At 29.6% G+C, this 23,237-nt stretch overlaps 1 protein-coding gene across 1 annotated transcript; it reads left to right on the forward strand.

Moving 5' to 3' along the window:
• Positions 1 to 497: 497 nt before the first annotated feature.
• Positions 498 to 20,540, forward strand: LOC139511291 (uncharacterized). Its single transcript, XM_071297914.1, has 17 exons — positions 498 to 931; positions 4,397 to 4,723; positions 8,494 to 8,544; positions 9,245 to 9,303; positions 9,768 to 9,865; positions 12,245 to 12,313; positions 14,366 to 14,426; positions 14,906 to 15,002; positions 15,466 to 15,509; positions 15,980 to 16,167; positions 16,567 to 16,801; positions 17,209 to 17,379; positions 17,836 to 17,979; positions 18,385 to 18,492; positions 18,911 to 19,049; positions 19,487 to 19,802; positions 20,320 to 20,540. The coding sequence occupies exons 1-16, from the start codon at positions 913 to 915 to the stop codon at positions 19,672 to 19,674; spliced, it is 1,998 nt and encodes a 665-aa protein (XP_071154015.1). The 5' UTR covers positions 498 to 912; the 3' UTR covers positions 19,675 to 19,802; positions 20,320 to 20,540.
• The last annotated feature ends 2,697 nt before the right edge of the window (positions 20,541 to 23,237 follow it).

The raw sequence follows: 23,237 nt of genomic DNA on the forward strand, positions 1-23,237 counted from the left end.
ATTTTTATCATTAATAGCTTTATGGGATAATTTTATTATCAGTTTTGCAAATCAAAATTAACAAAAAATTACTGGGAAGTTCATTTGTGAAACTTTTGTTCAAGTGGAAGGACATATTTACTGCTCAAATTTAAAACAGTTATCAACAAATTTAATTAAGTTCAGCATCGAAGTTGGAATACGGAGTCGGTTGCTGGAAAATAATATTAAAATCATAACTACCCATTTAGGTAAGCAAAATTAAATCTCTATTTTATAAAATATAATTATATTATTTATTGATATCGCAATTTATTCTTCACTTTAATAATTTTTTTTTTTCAACCTTGTTTTTTGCATTTTCAGTAATTCATTATAAAATGAATTCAAATTAACTGTATCAATCAATGAACATTAAAACCGTATCGAAAAGCCATGGACTTTTGAAAGTATTTAATTCAAATTTCTTTTCAATTTTCCCCATAAAATTTGTCACAATCTAAATTTCTTTATTATTTATTCTGAATATTGAAGAGGTCACTGTTGTATCGATAGCCTCTATGATAGCACATTAAAGGGACGCGAGTATTCACGTGCTCCAAAGAAACATCAATCGCTGTCAATCCGATAACGGGCAAAATAACGCCCACCGTCAGTTGTAAAATCGGAGTCGTACAGGGATAAACCAGAACTATTTAGTGACAATATTCTCACGTGTTTTTGTTTTGCATTAAGTGATTTATATTTAAGCGGATTAAACCCTATAATAACTAAAATAAGATATACAGAAAATAATGGAAACATTTCTGTGTCTCCTTCCGAATCATTATCTGGATAAACTAATAGTTGGGTGATTTATTCTGAAAGTACTGTGTGAACATATTTATTTATAAACTGACTTATAAGTTTGTGGTAATGACATATTCTTAGAAAATGTTACCAGCGGAGAAAGGTACGTAATATCTGTGTGTGTGTGTGTGTGAGAGTTTTTTTTAAATTTTATTTACAAACATGATTTTCTCTAAGAATGAATTTTAGCTTTTAGAGAGATATATATACATTTGGTAAAATATATGTGTCTCTTTTTTTTCTTTAACTATACCTTTTAAATTTTACCATCTTTTTTCAATATATTATAATATTTAAAAAAAAATAAATCAAAAGTTACGCCCATCTCAAAAAGTAAACAACTGTTAGATTTAATAGAAAGATGTAAACATCAGGTGAAGTGAATGACTTCAAAACATCTGCAGAAAACGGTTAGAAAAAAAAGTGAAACGAATCAAACTGTATGGTAAATTTATAAAGGTTAAAAGTTCGTTACAAAATTAAAAGATCGCTACACAATTTTGCCAACAGTTTAGTATAAAGGGGTTTTGATTACACTTGATCGGTTATATTCGGTTACATGAACACACCGTAACATGTGCTGTATGGTTGACTTAATCTTAAAGCTGATGAAAAATTTACATCATTTGAGTGCAAGATAAAAACACAAACTTTTGGTCACAGCTGTTGTGGAACCTACAATTTAATATTTAATATTGGAAAGACCAATAAATTATAATATTCAATGACATCAGCGTAAATTATTAAGGATCATTATATTTTTTCTAATAGCTAAAAAATTACACACACTTTCCCCCAAGGGAGGTTTTTCTATCGTGTTCGGTGTAGACAGAGTCCAGACACTTCTAGCTGAGAATATCGTTTGTACGTTTGCCGATAACATTGATTTTATTACCTGAACACTATGAATGGTAATAAAATGACCAGAAGAAACGTTATGGCTACGGACAATAGATATTGTGTGTCCAGTGATAACCACATTTTACACCTGACTCTTACCTGAATATACTACTAAACTCTTATGAAATATTAATTAATGTTGACATGCACTATAGTTTTTTTCTTTTTCTTTTGAATCCGTACTTTTTCTAAAGACTTTTTTTTAATGTCAGCCAATCCGAAGTCAGTATTTATTTCAGAGAACATTTATAATCAGAAATTTGGCTAAGATTAAAATTCAAATGAACGTAAAAATAAACTTCAAACTTTTAATTGTAATCTTTCGCAAAAAGTGTGCCACTCCCGACCTCATTTAGAATCACATTATCGCCATATATAATGAAAATAAAAAAATATATTTGTTTCTTCTTTCCTTCTTTGTTATCGGAAAGGAATTTGGTAATAAAAAGCTTGTCGGATTTTACCCCCTATGTTAAGATTTCGTATGGATCAAAGGGTTGTTAACGCGTTGTTCTGCATTTTTATTACAAATAGCATTTGAATGAAATCCATATAAAAGGGTATACTCAAATCAGATTATTGATTTGATATTTCAGAATAATTTACATTTATTCTGGTTAAATTAAGCAAAAGGCGAAAACGACCCAAAATGCTTCACATAAATATTTATTAATTTTTTTATTTATTTGAATAGCAACGAAAAACTCAAAAAGTCCCTAGTATAGATCAGTATAGATTGCTGCATCAAATCGTGTGTATACATTGCACTTCATATCTAAGAATTGTTTATTTTTTCCGGAATGTAATTAGCGTTCCTACATCGATTTTATCATATATTTATTTCCGCCAGAGGGGTGCACTTGATTGATAAGTGTGAACATTTACACCTTAAAAATCCTTTGATCTTTTAAAATCAAACAGAAGTAGAAATGTAGTCTTGTTTTTATTGAGAAAAAGGAAGTTATACCCATGAGTAACTGTATGTAGAGAAGTCAAAATAATGTAATCTTGCACACTATTGCACACTAGAGGTGGGGTTCACTTGTAACATAAACATAACCAACAAGATTCTGGCCTGTGAAGTGTTTCTTTTAATTTCTGAACGTCATCCCATGTTTCTTTATATTCTTATGGTCAATGAATCCATTATCCTCTTTAATTTTACACAATGTCCTCAAATCCACGGTCCCATTAATCTGTCACATTCAGTAGTTATATATGATGTTTCTGACTGCACTTCTGGTGTTTCATTATATCACATTTTGAATCATTCACTCTAAATGAGTTATTATACATATCCCAATCTTTTTTGTATATAACTTGGGTTACTTTTGTATAATATGTTATCCTCAGTGGCGGTTCCAGAACTTTTTGTAAGGGGGCACTGGCTGACCTAAGGGGGGCTGCTCCAGTGATTCCCCATATTATCAACCAAATATAATTTTTTCCTGTGAAAAGGGGTAGGGGGGACAGGCCCCTTGGATCCGCCTATGATCCTTCATGAGGTGAGAACATTTGCATATGATTTCTACCAGAATGGTAACATGTATTACAATGCCAAAATGCATTGCATTCCTAAAGTTGTACATTGATAATAAAAGAATGGACCAATATTTCCTATGAATGAGTATTAATCATGTTAATGTATTTGTCTAACAAAGCTTGACTTCTTCTGTATTTTAATGCAAAGGCATACATATTTGTCTAGATCATTTATACGAACTTGTTCCAAAATGATTTTTAGGCCATTGGAATGAATACCCTTGAAATGTATATATGTTATTATGAAAGTATTAAAATTAACACCCTTGACCATACACTTCTGTTCACTCCTTAAACTCCTAGACCTCACAGTCACCATTCATATTCTTTAATTATATACTTCAGACACTTATCACAAATTTGCCAGATTTCATGCTCAATAACTCTAAATTTATTTCTGATTTGCAGGCAAATGATTGCACTTTGTACTTTATTAAATACCAATATCAATTTCAATTGAAGTTTAAACAGTTGGGCCATTAATTTCATTTCTGACATTTCAACCCAATCCTTTCATTAGTAAATACCATACTTCTTGAAAAATGACCCTGCGTAAGTGAATGTTCCTTGAAGTTGAAAGTTCATTAATCAATTTTAGAAATCAAACTAATTATTAAAGTAAATGTGCTTAAGGCAAACAAACAAAATGTTTTCAAGTAATGTTTCATTTTTAAAAATGACAAATCCATCAATAATTTTAATAGCAACAAAATGAGGGAAAAAAACTGAAAGACATTAAAATATGTCCATTAATATTAGCCACAAAACTTATATTGACCACTGGATATCTACAAAAAAATATTGTTAACTCTAAACTGCGATAAATTTGTTAGGGCATTTTATTGGGTTCTGTGGGCAGCCATTCTGTCAGAGCAGCCACATCAGAAGATCAATCCTTACACAGAATCCATAAAGACATTATTACTAAAGCACGTACAAGAATGATTTCAGACAAGGACAAGAACAAATGTCGCTACAATGGCTTAATTTGCTAGACTGCATGTACATGTCATTTTAGGTTTTGGATAAAAAGCATTGTATTTATCTCATGAATTGATTTTTAAACAATTGACTATTTTTTATTCCACACATTTTTGATAATTGATGTTTTATTTTCTATTTTTAGATGTGGGTCACATATATAGAACCAGCATACGAAAGAAAATGGATCATGTTTATGAAGAGATTATTGCAGGGTCCTGCAAAAAGATGAAATTTGTTCGCCACGCCAAAGACAATGATGAATCCAAGCCTACTCCATGTAAACGCAACAAGAACATGGTTTATACTCCATGCAAGGGCGCCTCCAATAGTCATGCAGTTTCTGGAACCCCAACACAGAAGATACCCTTCACATCAACCTCTGTACTCAATCACAGAATCAGCTTGACGAATGACGACACATACCTCTGTCCAGCTCCTAGTACTACAGTGAAACATTTAAAAGCTCAGGGTATGAAAAAAATATTTATTGTCTTAGTAAATATTTTGTGGTTGAGTTCAGTATTTTCAGGGAAATTTATTAAAAACTCTGGCAAAAAATCAGGTTATCATGTAAAATTATATACTTTTTTTGAATGAAAAAAAAATAAATATATATATATCATTGAAAAATAAGTAAAAGGTCTAGACTAAAACCAATAAATTGTCTAAACTTCTGGGCATATGGTGACAAGCCTAAACAGAGAATTACACCATCTAGACAATCCCCTGCAGTTTAGATATATGTTATAATGGGACATGGCAATGGAAAATGATAGTCCTCATCCATGAAAATCTCACCTGTGCACCTGACACAGGTATGAAGTAGGGTCAATATCAATTTTCTACCTATATGTCAAGTTTGATAGATCTTTGTTAAATTTAATTTATGTCCCAATGTTAAATGTGTCATTTGTATACAAAATTATTATTACAACCAAAACATGCAAACATTTAATTTGACAAGGATAAATGTGTAATCAAAGCAATACATGTACATGGTAGTAAATCAACCCCTTTCAAATCAGCATTATAGAGTCACCAATGTATTTATGTTATAAATTTCGACATTCTGTGAGAAAATCTACTGATATTTAATATAGTGGGATAATTTTAGGTCCATTTGTTAAATTTAAGTTCTCATAATTTTGGTATTTGTTAACTATCCATCATTTTTGAAATGTTAATACTTCATTAGCATGTCGAAATAAATAATATTTCATGAGAGAATTTAGTGGAAGTGGTTTCAATTAAAAATTTGCCTTTAGCATTTTAAGAGAATTAAGGGTATTGAAATCTTTAAGTGAAAAGTAATTGAGAAAGGTTTAAAATTCAAAAAACCTTGAAACCTTTTGTATATCAGACATGTATCTGTGTTTTTTCCCCCTATATAACAGGTTCATTAAAAAGAGTGAGATTTTTTTATCATATTCCTGAAATTTGATAAAATACAGCAACCAATCTATCATACATCACTATTATAATACAACATGATTAATAATTGAAATACATTTAATAGTAATGTCAGTTTTAGCAAGGATTTGTTAAAAGCACTATACAAATCCCAGGTTTTAGGCTCTCAAATTTTATAGAGGATAGTCTCACTGTTAATAAAAGGGGAACATGGACTGGCCAAAGTCATCTTCATATTTTATTATACTCCTTAAAAGTTTTTTTTGTTATTCTACCAGATGATATTTTAAGTTTATAACATTTATGATTTTAGAGGATTTATTGGGAAATAATAGAAAAACTACTGTGAATATAAAAGATTACATAAAAGTTTGATTACATAATTCTAGATCCTGTTGTTAAAATCCATTAAACCATAAATATAGAAAATATTTAAATCATAGAACTGCTGTGAATTTCCATATATGAGGAAATTACATTATGTAATAAACTTCAGTAAATAGTCAATTTATTAAAAATCCATAAAGTCTTAATCATATATGATAATAAATGGATAATAATTTTATTGGGGGCTATTTGTTAATCCTAATATAGCACAGCAGTATATTAACCAGTATTTAATATGACCAGCTGAGAAGTAAGAGAGAGCTGACCTCCCATTAGCATATTCCTGGCCTTTTTTACCAGCACCAGACAAATCTATTTCTATACAATTAAAGACTATATGGTTGCCAATTAAATTAAACTGAAATGCAACTGTGAAATCAACATCCTGCTGTTACTTTTATTCTCTTACAAATTAAGACAAATTTGGGATGGGAATCTGGTTAAAATGTTGAGATAGCTATAGAAAACCCCAATAATTATGTAACTAAACAAGGTTCTAACTTATTTATGAGTGTTTTGAGTGGCAGCCATGAAGGTTGTGTGATGTATCACTGAAGTAAGGGATCAATTGTTGGTCTAATTGGTCTGTATTTAACTTCCTGGTTTGAGATTTCTATAGATCCCCTGTGGTTACTAAATTGTTTGAACATGAAACACTTGGCATCATGATTTCTATCTTGTTAATTTAGTGATTGGCAGGTCTTCATGTTTCTAGCAATGGTAATGTTTTTAGCAGACCACACCACAGACTTGCTATCTGGACTCATATATTGGCACTGGGATGTTTTATAATAGAAATTAATTAATTTAGACTAGCCTCCGATTCTTTTATATCTATATTTAATTGTTTAAAGACAAATGTCATAATAAATTATAAAAATTCTTACAATTAATTTTGATGACCAGTTTAAGTCCATTGATCTATCCCATAAACCAAAAAACATTAGCCAATAAATATAAAACAAGAAAAAAACCTTCAAAACTACATTGAAAAATTAGATTAATACTATCAGTGCTGAGATCATTTGTTTTAACTCATTACTGATATAAGGGTAACAAAATAGCAAATTGTTTTAAAAAAATATTGAAAAGAAAGTATAATTGTTTAGCGGTTCTTGAAATATGTGGCATCATATTTTACCAATGTCAACATTACTGTTCCTATTTCAACTTAGTAGCATATTTTACTCTAAATTTCAAAACCCAATTTACTTTTTTAAAAAAGAATGTACAAACATAAACTTTTGGAGGTTTTATTTTATAGTATACATAATAGGATAATTATATCAATTTTTAAATAAGAGTATTAATTATGTATGAATTATTTAAGATATTTTTTATTCCTACTCAATGAAATAGGGAATTTCATATTAATGCCAAGGTTGACATTTATTGGGGAAATTATTTCCAAAAACTAAAGCTCAGACAAATGTCTACAGTTTCCAATATACAAGTGCTACCTAAAATTAAATATAACACCATAAATGTGTCTTTAAATAAACATACTTCAACTTTTCTCACCTTTTCTATAAAATACCTGTCAATTATTTATTAATGAAGAATAGGATTCTATTATTAGCTGTTTATTTGGGAGGAAATTATTGTCAAAACAAAGTGTCAGTATTAAGCTAACTGTAAAGTACTTGGTAAATTTAACACCTATAGCTACCTGTTGTATATTTCTTAAGACATGTTTGTATATTCAAATCCCTACACCCACTTCACCTTAATCAGGTAATAATGTGTCAGGTAGATTATCTCGGTCATTGACCAATCAGAAGCCTGGATTAATCAGGTAGCACCTAATTGATAAAAATAATATGATGTTGAATTAATTTATTGACTTATTACTAAAAAATTATTTGCTGCATCAACATCACTACTTACTGTTTATTTTCTGGGTTATGTTATTTGGATTTTCATCATGGTTATTAGTACATCTGTTCCAACTTTTGTAAGAGGTGAGACAAAACATAATTGTTTTAATTTCAAATTTATTTTAATATAGATTTTTAAAATATAATAAGAACAAAACTTTAATTTAAGTTATTAATTTTATTATTTTCTGAGAAAAGATATAAGTGATACAAATTGAACAACAAAATTTTAAAATAAATCATATTAGTAATCAATGCATTGAAAATTTTATTATTGTATTTCAAAAAAGCAGTTTTTAAAATTTTCTTATTTTATTTTATATAGTATATAAGGGGGGATAACATCATTTTTTTATATTGTTTGATCTTATTTATCACTTTTTTTTCTCTATTGTTTCAGTTGCAATTTAAAGTGGTATCAACCTTAAATTGTTGGAAAATATTTCAAAGAAATCCCTAAAAAAAAAAATAGATTATGAAGCTGAGTTTTTTTTAAAGGCTTGGTCACATAGATCATTTATATTCCATACTAAAATATTTATGAATTTATTATTATGTATTGCAGGTCAACTAAAGTTGTCAGCTTCCATCAACCAAGGCGTTCTACAAGTTAATGGTAAGTTTATATAATATACTTTGAAGTTCTAGATTTCATCTTGTCACAATTTTGTCAAACATCTTCCATAAATAAAACTCAGAATACCCCCAACTGTTAGGAGATTTAATTATTAATAATTATGATTTGTAAATATTAATTATATTTTGCCACCTTGATAAGTTGAGATCTATATGTCAAGAGTCATGTATATTAGTAATGTTCAAAGAAATGACAACTATTACTTGTTAGAAGAGCATATGGGCCAGTACCTAGCTGTTTTAGAATATATAAGTACGGTCTGGACTTTTAATTTCTTATCTTTAAATAAGTTCTTCTGAATCCTTTAATCAACCTAAAGTGAAACTTTCGAGGATAATTGATAATTTGAATGTGCTGCATTTCATAAACAAAATACTCAGAATGTGATATATTAAAATTTCACCAGTATAAATTTGTAGAATCTTTATCTTGATTTCCATAAGAATTGAAACACTCACTCATTCAAGCTTTAGAAAAAAATAGGATTATCTAAAAAGTGATAATCAACTGTTGTAAAAATGTTTCTTATTTTTTTTTTAAACTGCTTAACAGATTTTCATACTTTCTATGTTGCTTTTTCTGTATAATCTTTGACTTTTATAACAGCAAGCCAGCATCCTATTTAAATGATACATAGTTTACCACTGTTCAAACTTATCATATTTGTATTTATTTGTAGTTATACAAGGTCGCCAATTGTCTACCAGACAGAAGACAACTTCTATTACCTATGTAAAGGTATGGTATCAATTTGTTCAAAACTTTATAATCTCAAAAGTCTTTCTCCTTAAATATAAATCCATGTTAGACAACTCATCATAAAAATTCTTCCAAAGACAATATGAGACCATATGCAATTTGATTTCAGTTAATATGTTTTTATTTGCTAACATAATCCATCCCCAGACTATGTTCTTAATCTGTTTGGATTCTTTCTTCTGATGATTTTCATTTTTCCCAACAATAGATTATAGAATGTATAGAAGAATTTATTCTTTTAATTAATTGATTGTTCTCTAACCTCATGTTCAGTGGCAAGTATATTGCTTTAAAGATTATAATGGGTCAATGACGAATGTCAACTTTTAGTACATAAAGTTAAAACTGGAAAAAAACTTGTTCATATGTTTTATTAGATATTTTCCCAAATGATAATAAAAAGTCATTTGTACATATATCTATCTTTATTTTTATGTTTTTAGGTGGCCCTAATTCCCGACGGAGATAGCAGGAGGTGTAGCAGCAAGACATTCATTGTAACAGACTCCAACAACCCTCTCTACGACCATCAGTTCTCATTGTAAGTATACATTACTCATTCAACTTAGAATAACAATAATGTACATTCATTAAGTAATTTATGGAAATCTTTGCAATATCATTGGTTGTGCAACTCCTCATCATTGTTACAGCAATATGCAGTTTCTGCTGATTTTGCATTTTAAACCAGTAACTGAATACCAGTTTATCTTTGTTATTTCTGTTAAATTATTTAAAGAAAATGTTTTTCTATCTCTAAACATGCTAAATGAAACACAGTAATAACATTATTACATTGAATCAGGTAAAAGCTTTGGTAATTTCACTGATAAAGATGTCAATATGGGGAGAGGTCCAGATTTGGAGAACATTTGGGATGGGAAGTAAGGGGCTCAGTTGTTTAATTTTTCTCTCACACATTATCCCATTTTAATTATAAACTAAATGAAAATAAAATTAATATCTAATAATAATGAGCAATAAATCCTATCAATTATCAGATAATCTGATAATAGATTTGTTTATTATCTTAGGATAAGGTACCTATCCCAGGGGACTATAATATTTATAGTTATTTCATATAAACACAATCTTGTTTGTTTATTTTAATAATAACAAATTTCATGGGAAAATTTAAAGATTATGAATTTTGAAAAATTAAGGAAATGAATGAAATTAGAGAAGATTAGAAATTGCAATTGTTATCATTCATCCTTAATTATTAGGATTTTTGTTTTAAGTCGACAAAGAAATTAGGATATTAAGAGCTGTTACATTTTAAAAGAAATATTTGAAAATTGTTTTTCCAAAGCATCTATTGAAAAATGATCATAAAAATTATTAAATAAAAGCTGTTACATTCATTTGCATAATCAGACGAAAGCAAAATTCTTAAAAATAATCAATTATTCATTGAATATGAAAACTCTTAATTGGTTATAGTAGCATATTGGCCTTTTCATATTCTGATCCTTTTATCTGCCACAATATTAAGAGCAGGTGCTTTTGCAAAATTATGACAAAAATTTTGAACAACATTTAAAATTATAACAATTAAAAAGCGTCATAATTGATATAGATTATATTTAAAATTGAACATTTACAGATTAAAATTTGATCATGTTATAAGTATCAGTTGAGAAATAAGATATTTTGTTATAATGAGTACAATATGGTTGTATTGGCTGCTAAGTGGGGATCCCTGGTGTTAATTGTACAGAAATTTGACATTTAATTAGGCAGGTGAAGGTTTGATAGACAAGAAACATACACCTGAAATTTATGTTCTCACCTGTTTCAAATCAAATGAACAACTGACCATAGTGTTCTGTCCAAAGTTATCCTGCTTTTTAGAATTTTTAGTATTTTATAATAGCATTTTTAATTCATACTCAGAAAATTATTTGAATGTTTTTTTTAAATCAAAACTGAAATATAGGGTAAATGTAGTCCAGGTGACATTTTAGCAGTTTTATATGCTTTAGATTAAAGAGTAGAGTAAATTAAAAATAATAACACAAATTTGCATTTATTTATTGTTGGTGTTTCCCTCTTTTAGGTTAAATATAAAATAACATTTTTTAACTGTCTTATAGTTGGATGACAAATTGAAGTTAGATTTTTTTTCTTTTTTTTTTTACTTTTTCTGAATATGTTTCAGAATAATAAACATTGTACAGGTGAAAGCATAATGTAATGTTTGGTTGTCAATTAATCATTTGATCTAATTATGAACAAATCTCCCAAACAAGTTCATTGCTTACAGATATATATGAATGGAATTGATATATAGATAGATAGTGTTGTATCAGGTTCTCTGATAAGAACTTGACACATATCTGAGTTGTACATATCTCAAATGATATAAGACATGCAGTTATCATACAAACTTATCTAATTATAATCATTAATCCCTAATTATTGATCACAAGCAGTATGTACTGTAGAATGACATGTGCTCAGTAAATGCACTTAGTAGAATATGTCAATTCATTAACAACCTTAGTTTTGGCATATCTCATGTTGTAACTTCTAAATTTTGGTATAGTGAATTTGCTCTCAGAGATAGTAAGACTTGATCTGTGATAATGTGATAGTCAAATTTCAATCGAAGCAAAACGAACAAGTACGAATATGTCAGCAACTTTTAAATTCAGTTTAATCCAATTTCTTATCTTTTATGTTTTCTTGAACAACTCTACTTCATTTTACTCCACAAAATTTTTGATAGTAAGAATAAAAAAGGTAAAATAAAAATTTGAAAATATTTTTTTGCTATCCCAAAAGATTATGCTAAACTAACACTTAGAATCAAGTTATAAGTTCATAGAATCAAGGGTTTATATAGTTAAGTACAAAATAAATCCTTTATAGAATGTTATATGATTTCTTGTTCATAACTTTTCTTTCTATTTTTTAGTGTGATTGCTGAAGAAGATTTGAAGAAGAGGCTGCACATCTCTGTATTTGAAAGCAGTAAAGCATCTAGGTATGTATAAAATTAGTATTAGTCAATTTATTTTAGCATTATGACATAGTGATTTCACTTAATTTTTAATTTGATTTTTTCCTGACGATTTTTTTTATAAATTTCCGTGATATAAGAAAAATAGAAAAAATAGAAGTTCAGATTTTAAGTAAAGTTCAAGAGACATTAATCTTCTTTTCTTTTTAATCCGACTCAGATGAAACCCCCTGAAAGCATATGTTTTCTACTGTAACATTAATGCTACTGGACAAAAGAAAAATGACCTATCTAACTAAGGGTCAGGTAAACAAAAACACTGAGAAAGGTCTGGGACGACTGTCTGTCCATCAAAATCTTTTCTTCCCCTGCCAGATGACTAAATACGAGTCTGTTAATTGCCATGCTTAATGGATTGATAAATTTAAAAGTTTGACATAAAGAGCGTGTATAGGAATTTTTACATTCGAAAATTTAACAATAATACGACTGAACAAACAAAGAAGCAAAAAATATGATTACAAATGTTGGCGTAGAGTACTGAGTGTATAGGAATGCCTTGTATCGATCACCTGGCCCCGCTGTAATTTATTTATGTTAGCCAGCTGCCTCTCTTGTTTTGTCCCTGAATGGTTGAAAATGAAATGATTACATATAGGACACAAATTTTCAAATTATGTTGTAAAAATGCTGTAAAACTTTAATGAAAAGGTTGGTGAATTACATTTTGATATTTGAATTCTTTATTTTGTTTAACTATAAATATTTTAACAAAGTGACAAATTTAAAAAAAGTTTTTTTTATTATTTATTTCAAATTTTTTTTTTTACACACAATGATGTTTTGCTGGAAGTTTTCAAATTTTTGTTGCATATTTAAAGATGTAGAAAAATGAATTGTCACCTTAAAGTTTCAAATTTGATTAGAAACTTAAAATCAGTTAATTTTTACCTTTGAAGATCAAGGTGTAAAAACCTTTGAAGTTGTAATTGGATAATTAAGAGTTTAATTCAAGAGCTTGGGGTACACAATGAAAATCTTAAATTAGGTTAAATAGTTTGTTTAGTTTGTGTATCATCTTCCTTAAAATCTTGTTAGATGGTAGCCCCTCTCCCAAGCTGAGTTCAAGCTATGCTCCTGATTTGAGAAAATAAATTAGGATTGAGAAATTTGTAAAAACATGGTTATTTCATATAAACTTTGTAAATTTCAAACATGGTCATTTGTTTAAAATTTGGTGTAAGTTTCAAGTTAGGATTATATTTCATGTTATCAGATTAAGATAGTTTACAAGGTAAGGAGTTAAAAGTTTTATATTTCATCTGATAAGATTTACTGTTACTTTGCACGATTCTGTTTAAAAATTTGTTATTTTAACTTACTGTCATTTTAAAATTGACATTTTTATATTTTAAAAGTATTCAGACAAAACTAGGAATTTGTTCATTTGACATTTTAATTGCACTTTTCAAAATATAGTAAAATATCGGAATTTCCTGGTTGACCAGGTTAATATCATTGTTTGTACAATCTTATTTGAGATAAAGCACTTGTTTTGAATACAAAATATTTTAATAATGGTATATAATTCTGTGTAGAAATCATAACAAATGTAGTCATATAAGGAGACAAGGGCTGTTGCATTTTCTTCTTCTACTGATCATCCCTTGTGTAAATAAATAGGTTACCTTATAAAGAAGTATATAAGAAGAAGTTGTCCAGATGACAAATTAAACTTCACTCTGGTTGACCACTTGATTTATTTGACCTTGACAGTCATTTCAACATATCAATTTATTTAACTATGGGATAACCCTTAAAGATCTGTTACATTTCTATTTGTTGAATATAAACCACTCAATCAACTCAAGGGGTTCGTCACTTCATACAGAAAGTAAAAGTTTGGACCATGACAAATGTGATGACATAGAATAATAAGAACAATTATTACCACATCATTAAAATATAATTTTATTCACATTTACCACCTGTGATTATGAAATTTTAAAGGTTAAGTTCAAAAGAGAAATTTGTAGTCATTAATGAGAATGTAATTTTAATTATTGTTCTTTGTAGTTTATGTGAGTTCCTTGGCGGCATGTCTTTTGGTATTCAACATCTGCTTAATCCACAGAAGGTAAGCCTCTAGTTTTATATGTTTTTATTTTTTACATTAATTGGTAATAAATATTTGATACAGAATATAAATAAGATGCAGAATTTTGTAGAAATGAGACAATAGATTTGGAAGAAAAGTTTTAACTTGAAGTATGATATGCGAAAATTGTAAACCTTTGCCAAATTAACCTTTGGACCATTGGATAAAGTAAAAGCATTACAAAAATGAAGACTTTCTTGCTTTTAAGAAATGAATATACATATGCTAACATCACATACATCATTGTTTAGACTTTGTAACTTAAGTTTCAGGTATTTAATTTCAAACAAGAAAACTAAAATCAAAAGTGCGAAAAAACAACCTCAAAAGGTCAACCAAATAATACCTGTGCCTTCGGGAGATTAAACATATATACATGTATTTATATACTAACTTGTAATTTTGAATGAGATGTGTAAGGATTGATTTGTTTATTATAATGTATAATTGTTTTATAGGACGTTATGGGTTGGTATCATCTACTAACAGAGGAAATCAGTCATCACAAGCACCTTAAAGTATCTACAGTGACCAGAATGACACCATACAAGAAAGGTAGGTTTAACAAACCATTATACAACTCAGTATTTCAAGGATAATTTAAAAAAAAATATGGCATTAACTTTTATTAAATATTATGTCTTGTATTAATCTTGGAAATTAGTCATTAGTTATTTGTCTCAGTCTATTTTTTAAGATGTAGACTGTATTTGAAAATGGGAGATAACTCTTAGTAGATTAAGATTTTAATTGTGTAAAGAATAATATAAGAAATGGGTACATTTTTGTTTCAAATATTTCAAATGTTGATAATTAGAAAACATAGAAAATGTCTTTTCGGTACAAGTTGAATTATATTAAACAGTTAAAAATAGAAATATAAACCATATTAATAGCCAAATAGATCGTGGAATTCAGAATAAGAAAAATTAACATTGTGAAAGTGACATAAATTTTTAAAAAATATGAAGAAAAGTTTATTATATAGAAGTTTAACAATATGTTTTTGATTTTGTAGGTAGTCTATCAGACAAGAAAACAGCAGACAATGACATCCTTACAGTAAGTTACTTCCCTTTGTAAAACATCAACTTATATGTCTTCCCTTTTACAATCTATAGATATAGTACACAGATGATTGATATTTGTTTCAATATTATGCATATTTCCAAATTTTAGGCTTTTAATATTATAACAATAAAAACCAATAAAACTTTTGTTTATATTATAATATAAAGATTTCAAGCTTATAGTCATTTTATATCAATGATATTAAGTATGGGTATGGGACAATGAGACACCAATCAACATATGATAAACTTGAATGTATTTTGATCAACATACAATAGCAAGGTGTCCATACTAAATGTCTTATTGGTCAACTAGGTTGTAAATCAATTCTACAGGAACCTTCCAAAAATCTGGTATAACACTGAACTCCTTAGGTCCAATGAAACAGATACATATTTATAATCTAGATCTATTTAAGGCAGCTGTTTTACTTTAATATAATATATTTATGTTTATTTTAGGTCAGCCTCTCACGTAGTTCCAGTGGTTATGGTTTCACAGTTGTCGACTCCTGCCCTGTAAAGATTGGTAAAGTAGACCATAGTTCTCCAGCAGCATCAGCAGGTCTATGCCCAGGGGACCATGTCATCTCTGTCAACGGTCACAACGTGTCAAGGTCACAGTCATCCAGAGTAGCAAAGATTGTCAAGTAAGTACAAAATAAATAAGGAATACTATCAAAATAAGATGTGGTATGATTGCCAATGAGACAAGGCTTCACAAGAGACCAAATAACGCAGTCAAACTGAAATTAACAACTATATGTGTATGTTTCAGGTTTAAAACAATGAACAATGATATAGTATTACTAGGTTGGGTCATCATTTTCAGAAATACTAAACTTAAAATATCTCATCATTTATTACAAGATAATATGTTGTATAAATTTTGGTTTCAGATCAAATGTTCCATTACTTATCTGTTTCAATATCTATTTTTATATAAAGAGTATTTTGTGTTGTAAAGCCAGGAATGGTAATAAGACTTCCATTGTACATTTACAAAAAAGAATTCTGACAATGTTTAATCATGATTTTTATTTTTGTAGGAATGGTGGTCAGTCACTTGTCATCGAGATTCAACGTGCTAGTCAGTTATCCTTCCTTAACCAGTCCCTATGGCAACCAGAACCCACCATGCTGATAGACCCCACAGACATGAGACGCTGCAGCCACGACAAGGGTTACACCTCCGAGTCCGACCTGTCCGACACAGATGAGGGTATCTACTCCTGGCCAAGCAACAACACCAGTACACCTGTTAAGAAAGACAAGAAATCAGAGGTATGTCATTTATATTGGAAATTTATAGGTTATTTGAAGGAGAAGTAATTCAGTTTAATTTATATACAAGGGAAATATATGGAATAAATTCATGTGAATTAATATGTAACTTAAAAAATCCAAGTAGATGTCATTGCTTAAAAAAGAATAGAATCTTTATGTTACACAAATTTAAGAAAGCTGAAAGATGTGTACTGAACTATATATTGCAATAACAAACTTATTATATATACATCCTAATACATATCCTACAAAAAATAAACTTTCAGTGGAATTCATGTATTTCTACAAAGAAATTAGTAAAGAAATTTAAACAGTTTGAAGTACTGCAAAAAGATATAAATTACTATGTCAATGCTTTAGATATGTAATGAATTTTGAGTAATGTATTTTTGTTTGTATTACAGTCATCAGCAGCCTCAGAGAAGACAATCTCAACACTGATTCACCAACTCCTGACTGCAGAGTCCAACTTCATTGATGTCATGCATGCTGGTATGCAGCTGTACTCACTACCACTACGACACAGTATCCTCACGCCACAACAACACTCATCCCTCTTCCAGAATATTGAAAAGGTAAACCTTCCTTTTAATTGATATTGTACATAATAGTAGTGGTAGTGGTATGATTGCCTATGAGAAACCTCTCCATCAGAGACCAAATGATATAGAAATTATAAAAATATAGGTTTTTAATAATATAAAGTAAAATCTATTTCACATACTGAGTTATAAAAAGCCCAGAAATGACAAATGATATGAAGACCTGAATTGTACAATGATAAATAAAATATGGTATACAGCAACAAATTACAACCACTGAAATAATTTGTGAATACTATATATATTGTGTTTAGATTTAACTTAGAAACTAGAAGGTATCTATATGATTACAAAATTTTAAAGTTTAATTTAAATGACTTTCAACTTAAAATATTTTCAATCTTTGCATTTAAGAAATAAAATGAAATATGTTTAGATGTTAGTTTAAGTTTCAAATATCTAATGAAGAATGTTTTATTTGTATTCCAGTTGGTTATGATCTCTCAGTTCCAAGTAAAGCAGATTCAGAACAACATCCCAGCCTCTGAGTCATCGTCAGACTCAGACTCTAGTACCACATCGTCATCTGCTACAGAGACAGCTCAACACATCGGCAAGATCTATCAGTCTAAGGTAAATAGTATACCATATTTATGATGCTTGAAAGAAAGGGGGCAAACAATTTTTTATGGTATTCCATCACAAGTACTAAAAAAATGCTGTATTGTCCTGGAATTACTTACTACCTGCAGCTTTTTACACATTATATCTGAAGAGTAATGTTTAAAATCTCTCGGAAAGAGTAATAACCAAAAAATTAGGTTTAAAACTTTCAACATTGCTTTTATAACTTCAGAAATAAGAAGTAAGAATAACCAAGTATGATGATATGTTTTTTAAAATTAATTTATTAAAAAAAAGTTTTTGTGGTAAGCACCGATAGATCATAACAACATTAGATTCAACTGCTTCCTTTGTGTGTAATTACTTGAGTGCACTGAAAAAGAATGAACTTATAAGTATTTTTTTTTATTTCAGATTGCTATGTTCTGCCAAGCCTATGACTTGTATGCCAAGGGTATCACCTCAGCCAACAAGGTTCTGTCAGATCTCAGTACTTCAGAAGACTTCATCAAGTTTGTAAGGGTAAGTGTCTATTCATTAGTAAGAATTGGGAATGAGAAAATATATTGGAAAACTGCAATGCTGTACCACTGTATTATCATAGTTACTAAAGAAAAACATGAAGCAGTCACTTTATTGACCTCAACAATGAGATAATGTGCTCTTACTTTCCATATCTTACTGAAAATAATGAAACTACTTTGTGTAAACATAAGTTAAATAATGTACTCATTTTGGCAGTTACATATTAATACAATTAAATAATTAATAGGTTCTGGAAACAAACTTATAGATATATATATTGTGAAACTACTGTGTCAGTATAGAAATCAACACATGCTTACAAAGGACTTTTAAAAGAATTATGATTTTGCTTTATTATGAGAACTATAAATATTATATTTTGTATGTGAATACTTATTTATGTTTTATTTTACAGAATTCCACGTTAGAGTCCGGTGAGCCATCCATCAGTAGCTACATCTACCTCCCAGTACAGCACATAGTCCGAGTGTACAACATTCTCCAACAGATACTAGTCTTCATTGATGATGCCAGTCTCTCATCTACTATGCACAGTAAGTATTTGTTGAGTTACATAGTAAATTAATACCCTTTATTGAGGCCTATTAAAGGAGTCCATGGAAATTTAGTCATTTATTAAGGTCACTAGTTTGAAATTCTGTGGAACATCATCATAATTAGAAAATTAATTGATATTTTGTAATTTTGGTTTGAAATCATAATATCTTAAATCAATTGCCCTGGTAATCATAATAAATAAAACCATGAAAGCCTCCCCATTTTAAAATTAGTAAGGTTAAATAGTACAGATAATTGGTATTGTTGATAATAAGACCTGGATAAACTCAGAGTTAATATCCAATACATGACAAATATTGGCTGTTATATTTTTAAATAGTTCCATTTTATTTTACATAGGCATTTGTTGATTTGAAACATGATTTGCTTCACCTAAAATGCATTTTACTAAATATATATTTCTCCTTTACAGCCTTTAGATCCTGTATTGACAACATGACCAGCTATCCTAGTGTTTCACAGATCCTTTGTCTAGCCTCACTTTCACCTATCTCCTCAAAACCAGCAGCAGACAGCCAGAAGTCAAGGTCATCCACTAGCACAGGAAGTAGGGGGCACTGCGATGGTCAGCTTTCTCTACCAACGTTTCAGGAGTATTGACTTGTTTTTAGCCTTTTATTACTGTGATACTGACTATTTTGTTGGAGCGTTACAATAGAGATTCAGCACCAAGTTCTGAGGATACGTCATCTAGAGATGTCCCCCATCTTAGCAGAAACCTGCTGCTGGTATGTATTCTCTTTTATTTAATCATTTATATTTTGCTAGAATCAGGGTATATGTTTATTAGAGCACAGAACTTTAGAAATAACTCTGAAATGAAGAAAAATAGCACAGCAGTCTATTACAGTTCCCTTAAATAATTTTAAACAAACCTTTAAATGCATTAGAGTAATTGGATGTCAATTTTGATTTAGCTGAAATATTTTCCAAAGAACATGCTTAATGGTGACAAATCTTTCTCTAATACGGGCAATACACTAAAAAATCAATCTTACACCACTTGTGGAAGATAGAAAAGGCTTTATAAGATAGATAAGGCTTTATAAGATAGATATTGAGATGCTCAAAAGAAAGAAAACAAAAAAAATCAATTGAAGTAGCTTCAAGTCTTTATCTTAATGGTATTAGTCCTGTTGATAATGTATGTAAAGAATAAAAATGACAAAAAAAATGCATATTTATATTATTTTATAATGTGTCTTAATCATTCTCATACTAATGTTCTTCTTATTTCTTTTCCAGGACAAAGCAGAGAATTACAGGTTCTCAGAGTTCACAAGAATCCATTTGACAATGACGATTGATGTATATGAACTTTTAATTTGTTTATAGTGTGTATTAATAGGACCTATATAATAGTTCTGTATCCCACAATAGTGCCAACAAGTGCTAATTTATTTGTACATATTGTTTTATTTTTATTGTTATCAATTTGATGTTATTAAATTGAAAATATGAAATGATTTACTTTTTTTTAGTTTTTCTATCAAATGTCCTTTTGAGCAGGTAGCTAGTTCCACGATTATCTAATGAACAAACCCATACATTATTTGTTTAAAATAATGAAAGTCTATTAACAAAATTAGGGTAGACACTAGACAGACATGAAACATAAATGCAAGGTAATGCATTGATCTTACCCTGAAGAAATTGTTAAAACTTGCAAATACCTGTATCTCTGGAATCAAGTGATTGCATCCTTTTTGTCTCGTCTGAAATTAAGTTTTCCTGGTTGGTATATACCACAATATATTAGTTTTATTTGGTCAAAATTTGAAAAGCTCAGTGACACTGGGTATGATGTTTCAATCTGGATTTTTGTATTCTTCTCATTTTCATTTTACTTCCCTGGTCATTTGTGCATGGTGAAATGATGTTTTCTGTGGATTAATTCTTATTTGTGGTATAACATTTTATTTATAAAGGTTAGCCACTTACTTATTCAAGTTCAAAATATACAAACTACCTATTGGTGGTAATGTAGACATTGGTTAAATAGCTATAATGAGATGTGGTATGGGTACCAATGAGTCAATTCTCCATCTAAGTCACAATTTGTAAAAGTAAACCACTATAGGTCAAAGTATGGTCTTCTACACAGAGCTTTGGCTCACACTGAACAGCAAGCCATGTTATCAAATAAACATGTAAACGAAAATACAAGTTATTATCACTCCATTAAAAGTACCTACGAAAATTAAATGAAACTTTAGTATATGCAATTGATGACATATATAAAGAAGACAGCAACAACACAAGAAAAATCTGACATTTTTAAAATACATACTGTCGACAATGTACCGTCCTCAGATAATTTCTTTACCATATGTCAAGCTCAAAATCTGCACTATTTTAAATTTCTTAAATTAATAGAGACTACCAAAGATCTTCAACAACACAAAATTATTGAAGCACAATACATAATGATATTTGAGGAGGTCAGGAAAGAATAAAACTAGCTCTAAAATCAAAGTCTTATCTGAGCTAAGTTTAAAGATACATAATTGCATCACTTAGCAACTTACATTAGCATCTGGCATAGTCTGAAACTTATCGAAATGTCTTCTACCTGGAAAATTCTTGTATGGAACATGGCTACAATCATTTTTAAGGGGTATATTTTGCAATTTGTGTTGAATATATATGATCAAGGAGAAGTGGGGTATACACCAATAAGCCAGCAATCCAAAGACGACAAGAATATAAAGACATCTCGAAGTTTACATGTATTTTGCTACAGACATATGTTCATAGAATATGTCAACAACAGAATCATCCTTATGTTAAAAAAAAGTTGTAAATAAAGACAACAGATTCAATCAAAGATTTGCGATTCACAACGAATTCTCCAAGTTACAAAAAATATCAAAACATAACATGACAAGTACTGACAGTCTCCTGACTTAGCTAATAAACATCCTAATGTAACCAGACTAAACTGTTGGACAATTTCTTGAATGTCGAATTATACGAATTTTATTCATGTTTGACTTTAATTTTAATAATGAAATAGATATTTGTTGCAACACACAAAATCGACAACCAGATAAGATCTACAAAATAAGCAAATAAAGCTAAAATCGTACTTGTAGGAGTAATTACCCTTTGATGATGATTTTCGTCTCGCCTTCGAGTCTTCGACGAAAGTTGTAGTGTATTACTATACGGCTGCAACGTAAACTATTTGTTTAAAGCTTTATATTTAAAGACCTGAATACCTCATGTACCTTGTATGCATTGGTGTTACGAAGTTTCCGTCTTTCATTGTGCCCATTGTCCTTGACCTCATTTTTTATAGTTCAGTGACTGTTTTTTATTTTTCATGTGATTTTCTCACACATTATGAGTATTTAAACTATATTTCGTATATTGGTTCCTTGCAACATCTACATGTCAGTCAGACAGGGTTAATCTGACCTTGACCTCAACTCATGGATCAGTGATCACAGTTAATATTACGTGTTTATGTCTGTTTTATCTGATACTATACAAGTAGAAGGTCAACTATATTTGGTGTCTGGAATTATAGTAAGGAGTACGTGTTAGACAGGTAGGTTTCATCTGAACATGACCTCATTTCCATGGTTCATGTTAATTTTGTGTTTAGATCTGTTTACAAGTACTATACGCAATAGGTCAACTGTAATTGGTGTATGGAATGATTGTACGATTACATGTCCGACTAGCCAGTAGCATCTGACCTTGACCTCACGTCCATGATTATCATTTTATCATTACGTTTTTTCGCTTTTGTTGTTTTTCGATTACCATAAGTAATGGGTCCACTATTAATTGTGTTTGGTATAATTGTAAGGTGAACATGTATATGTGTGACAGATCCCATTTAATTGTCATGAGCTTACCGATTACTTAGTTCATGTGATACTTTAAGTAAAATTGAGAATGGAAATGGTGAATGTGTCAAAGAGACAACAACCCGACCAAATAAAAAACAACAGCAGAGGGTCATCAACAGGTCTTCAATGTAGCGAGAAATTCCCGCACCCGGAGGCGTCCTTCAGCTGGCCCCTAAACAAATATATACTAGTCCAGTGATAATGAACGCCATACTAATTTCCAAATTGTACACAAGAAACTAAAATTAAAATAATACAAGACTAACAAAGGCCAGAGGCTCCTGACTTGGGACAGGCGCAAAA

Source organism: Mytilus edulis, chromosome 2 (genome assembly GCF_963676685.1).
Source record: "Mytilus edulis chromosome 2, xbMytEdul2.2, whole genome shotgun sequence".
NCBI classification, from domain to species: domain Eukaryota; kingdom Metazoa; phylum Mollusca; class Bivalvia; order Mytilida; family Mytilidae; genus Mytilus; species Mytilus edulis.

What these genes read in the sequence shown, in the direction of transcription:
- LOC139511291 (XM_071297914.1), top strand. An exon ending in AGGCGTTCTACAAGTTAATG is followed by an intron (nt 8,545 to 9,244) that starts GTAAGTTTATAT and finishes ATTTATTTGTAG; the next exon opens with TTATACAAGGTCGCCAATTG. An exon ending in GAAAGCAGTAAAGCATCTAG is followed by an intron (nt 12,314 to 14,365) that starts GTATGTATAAAA and finishes TGTTCTTTGTAG; the next exon opens with TTTATGTGAGTTCCTTGGCG.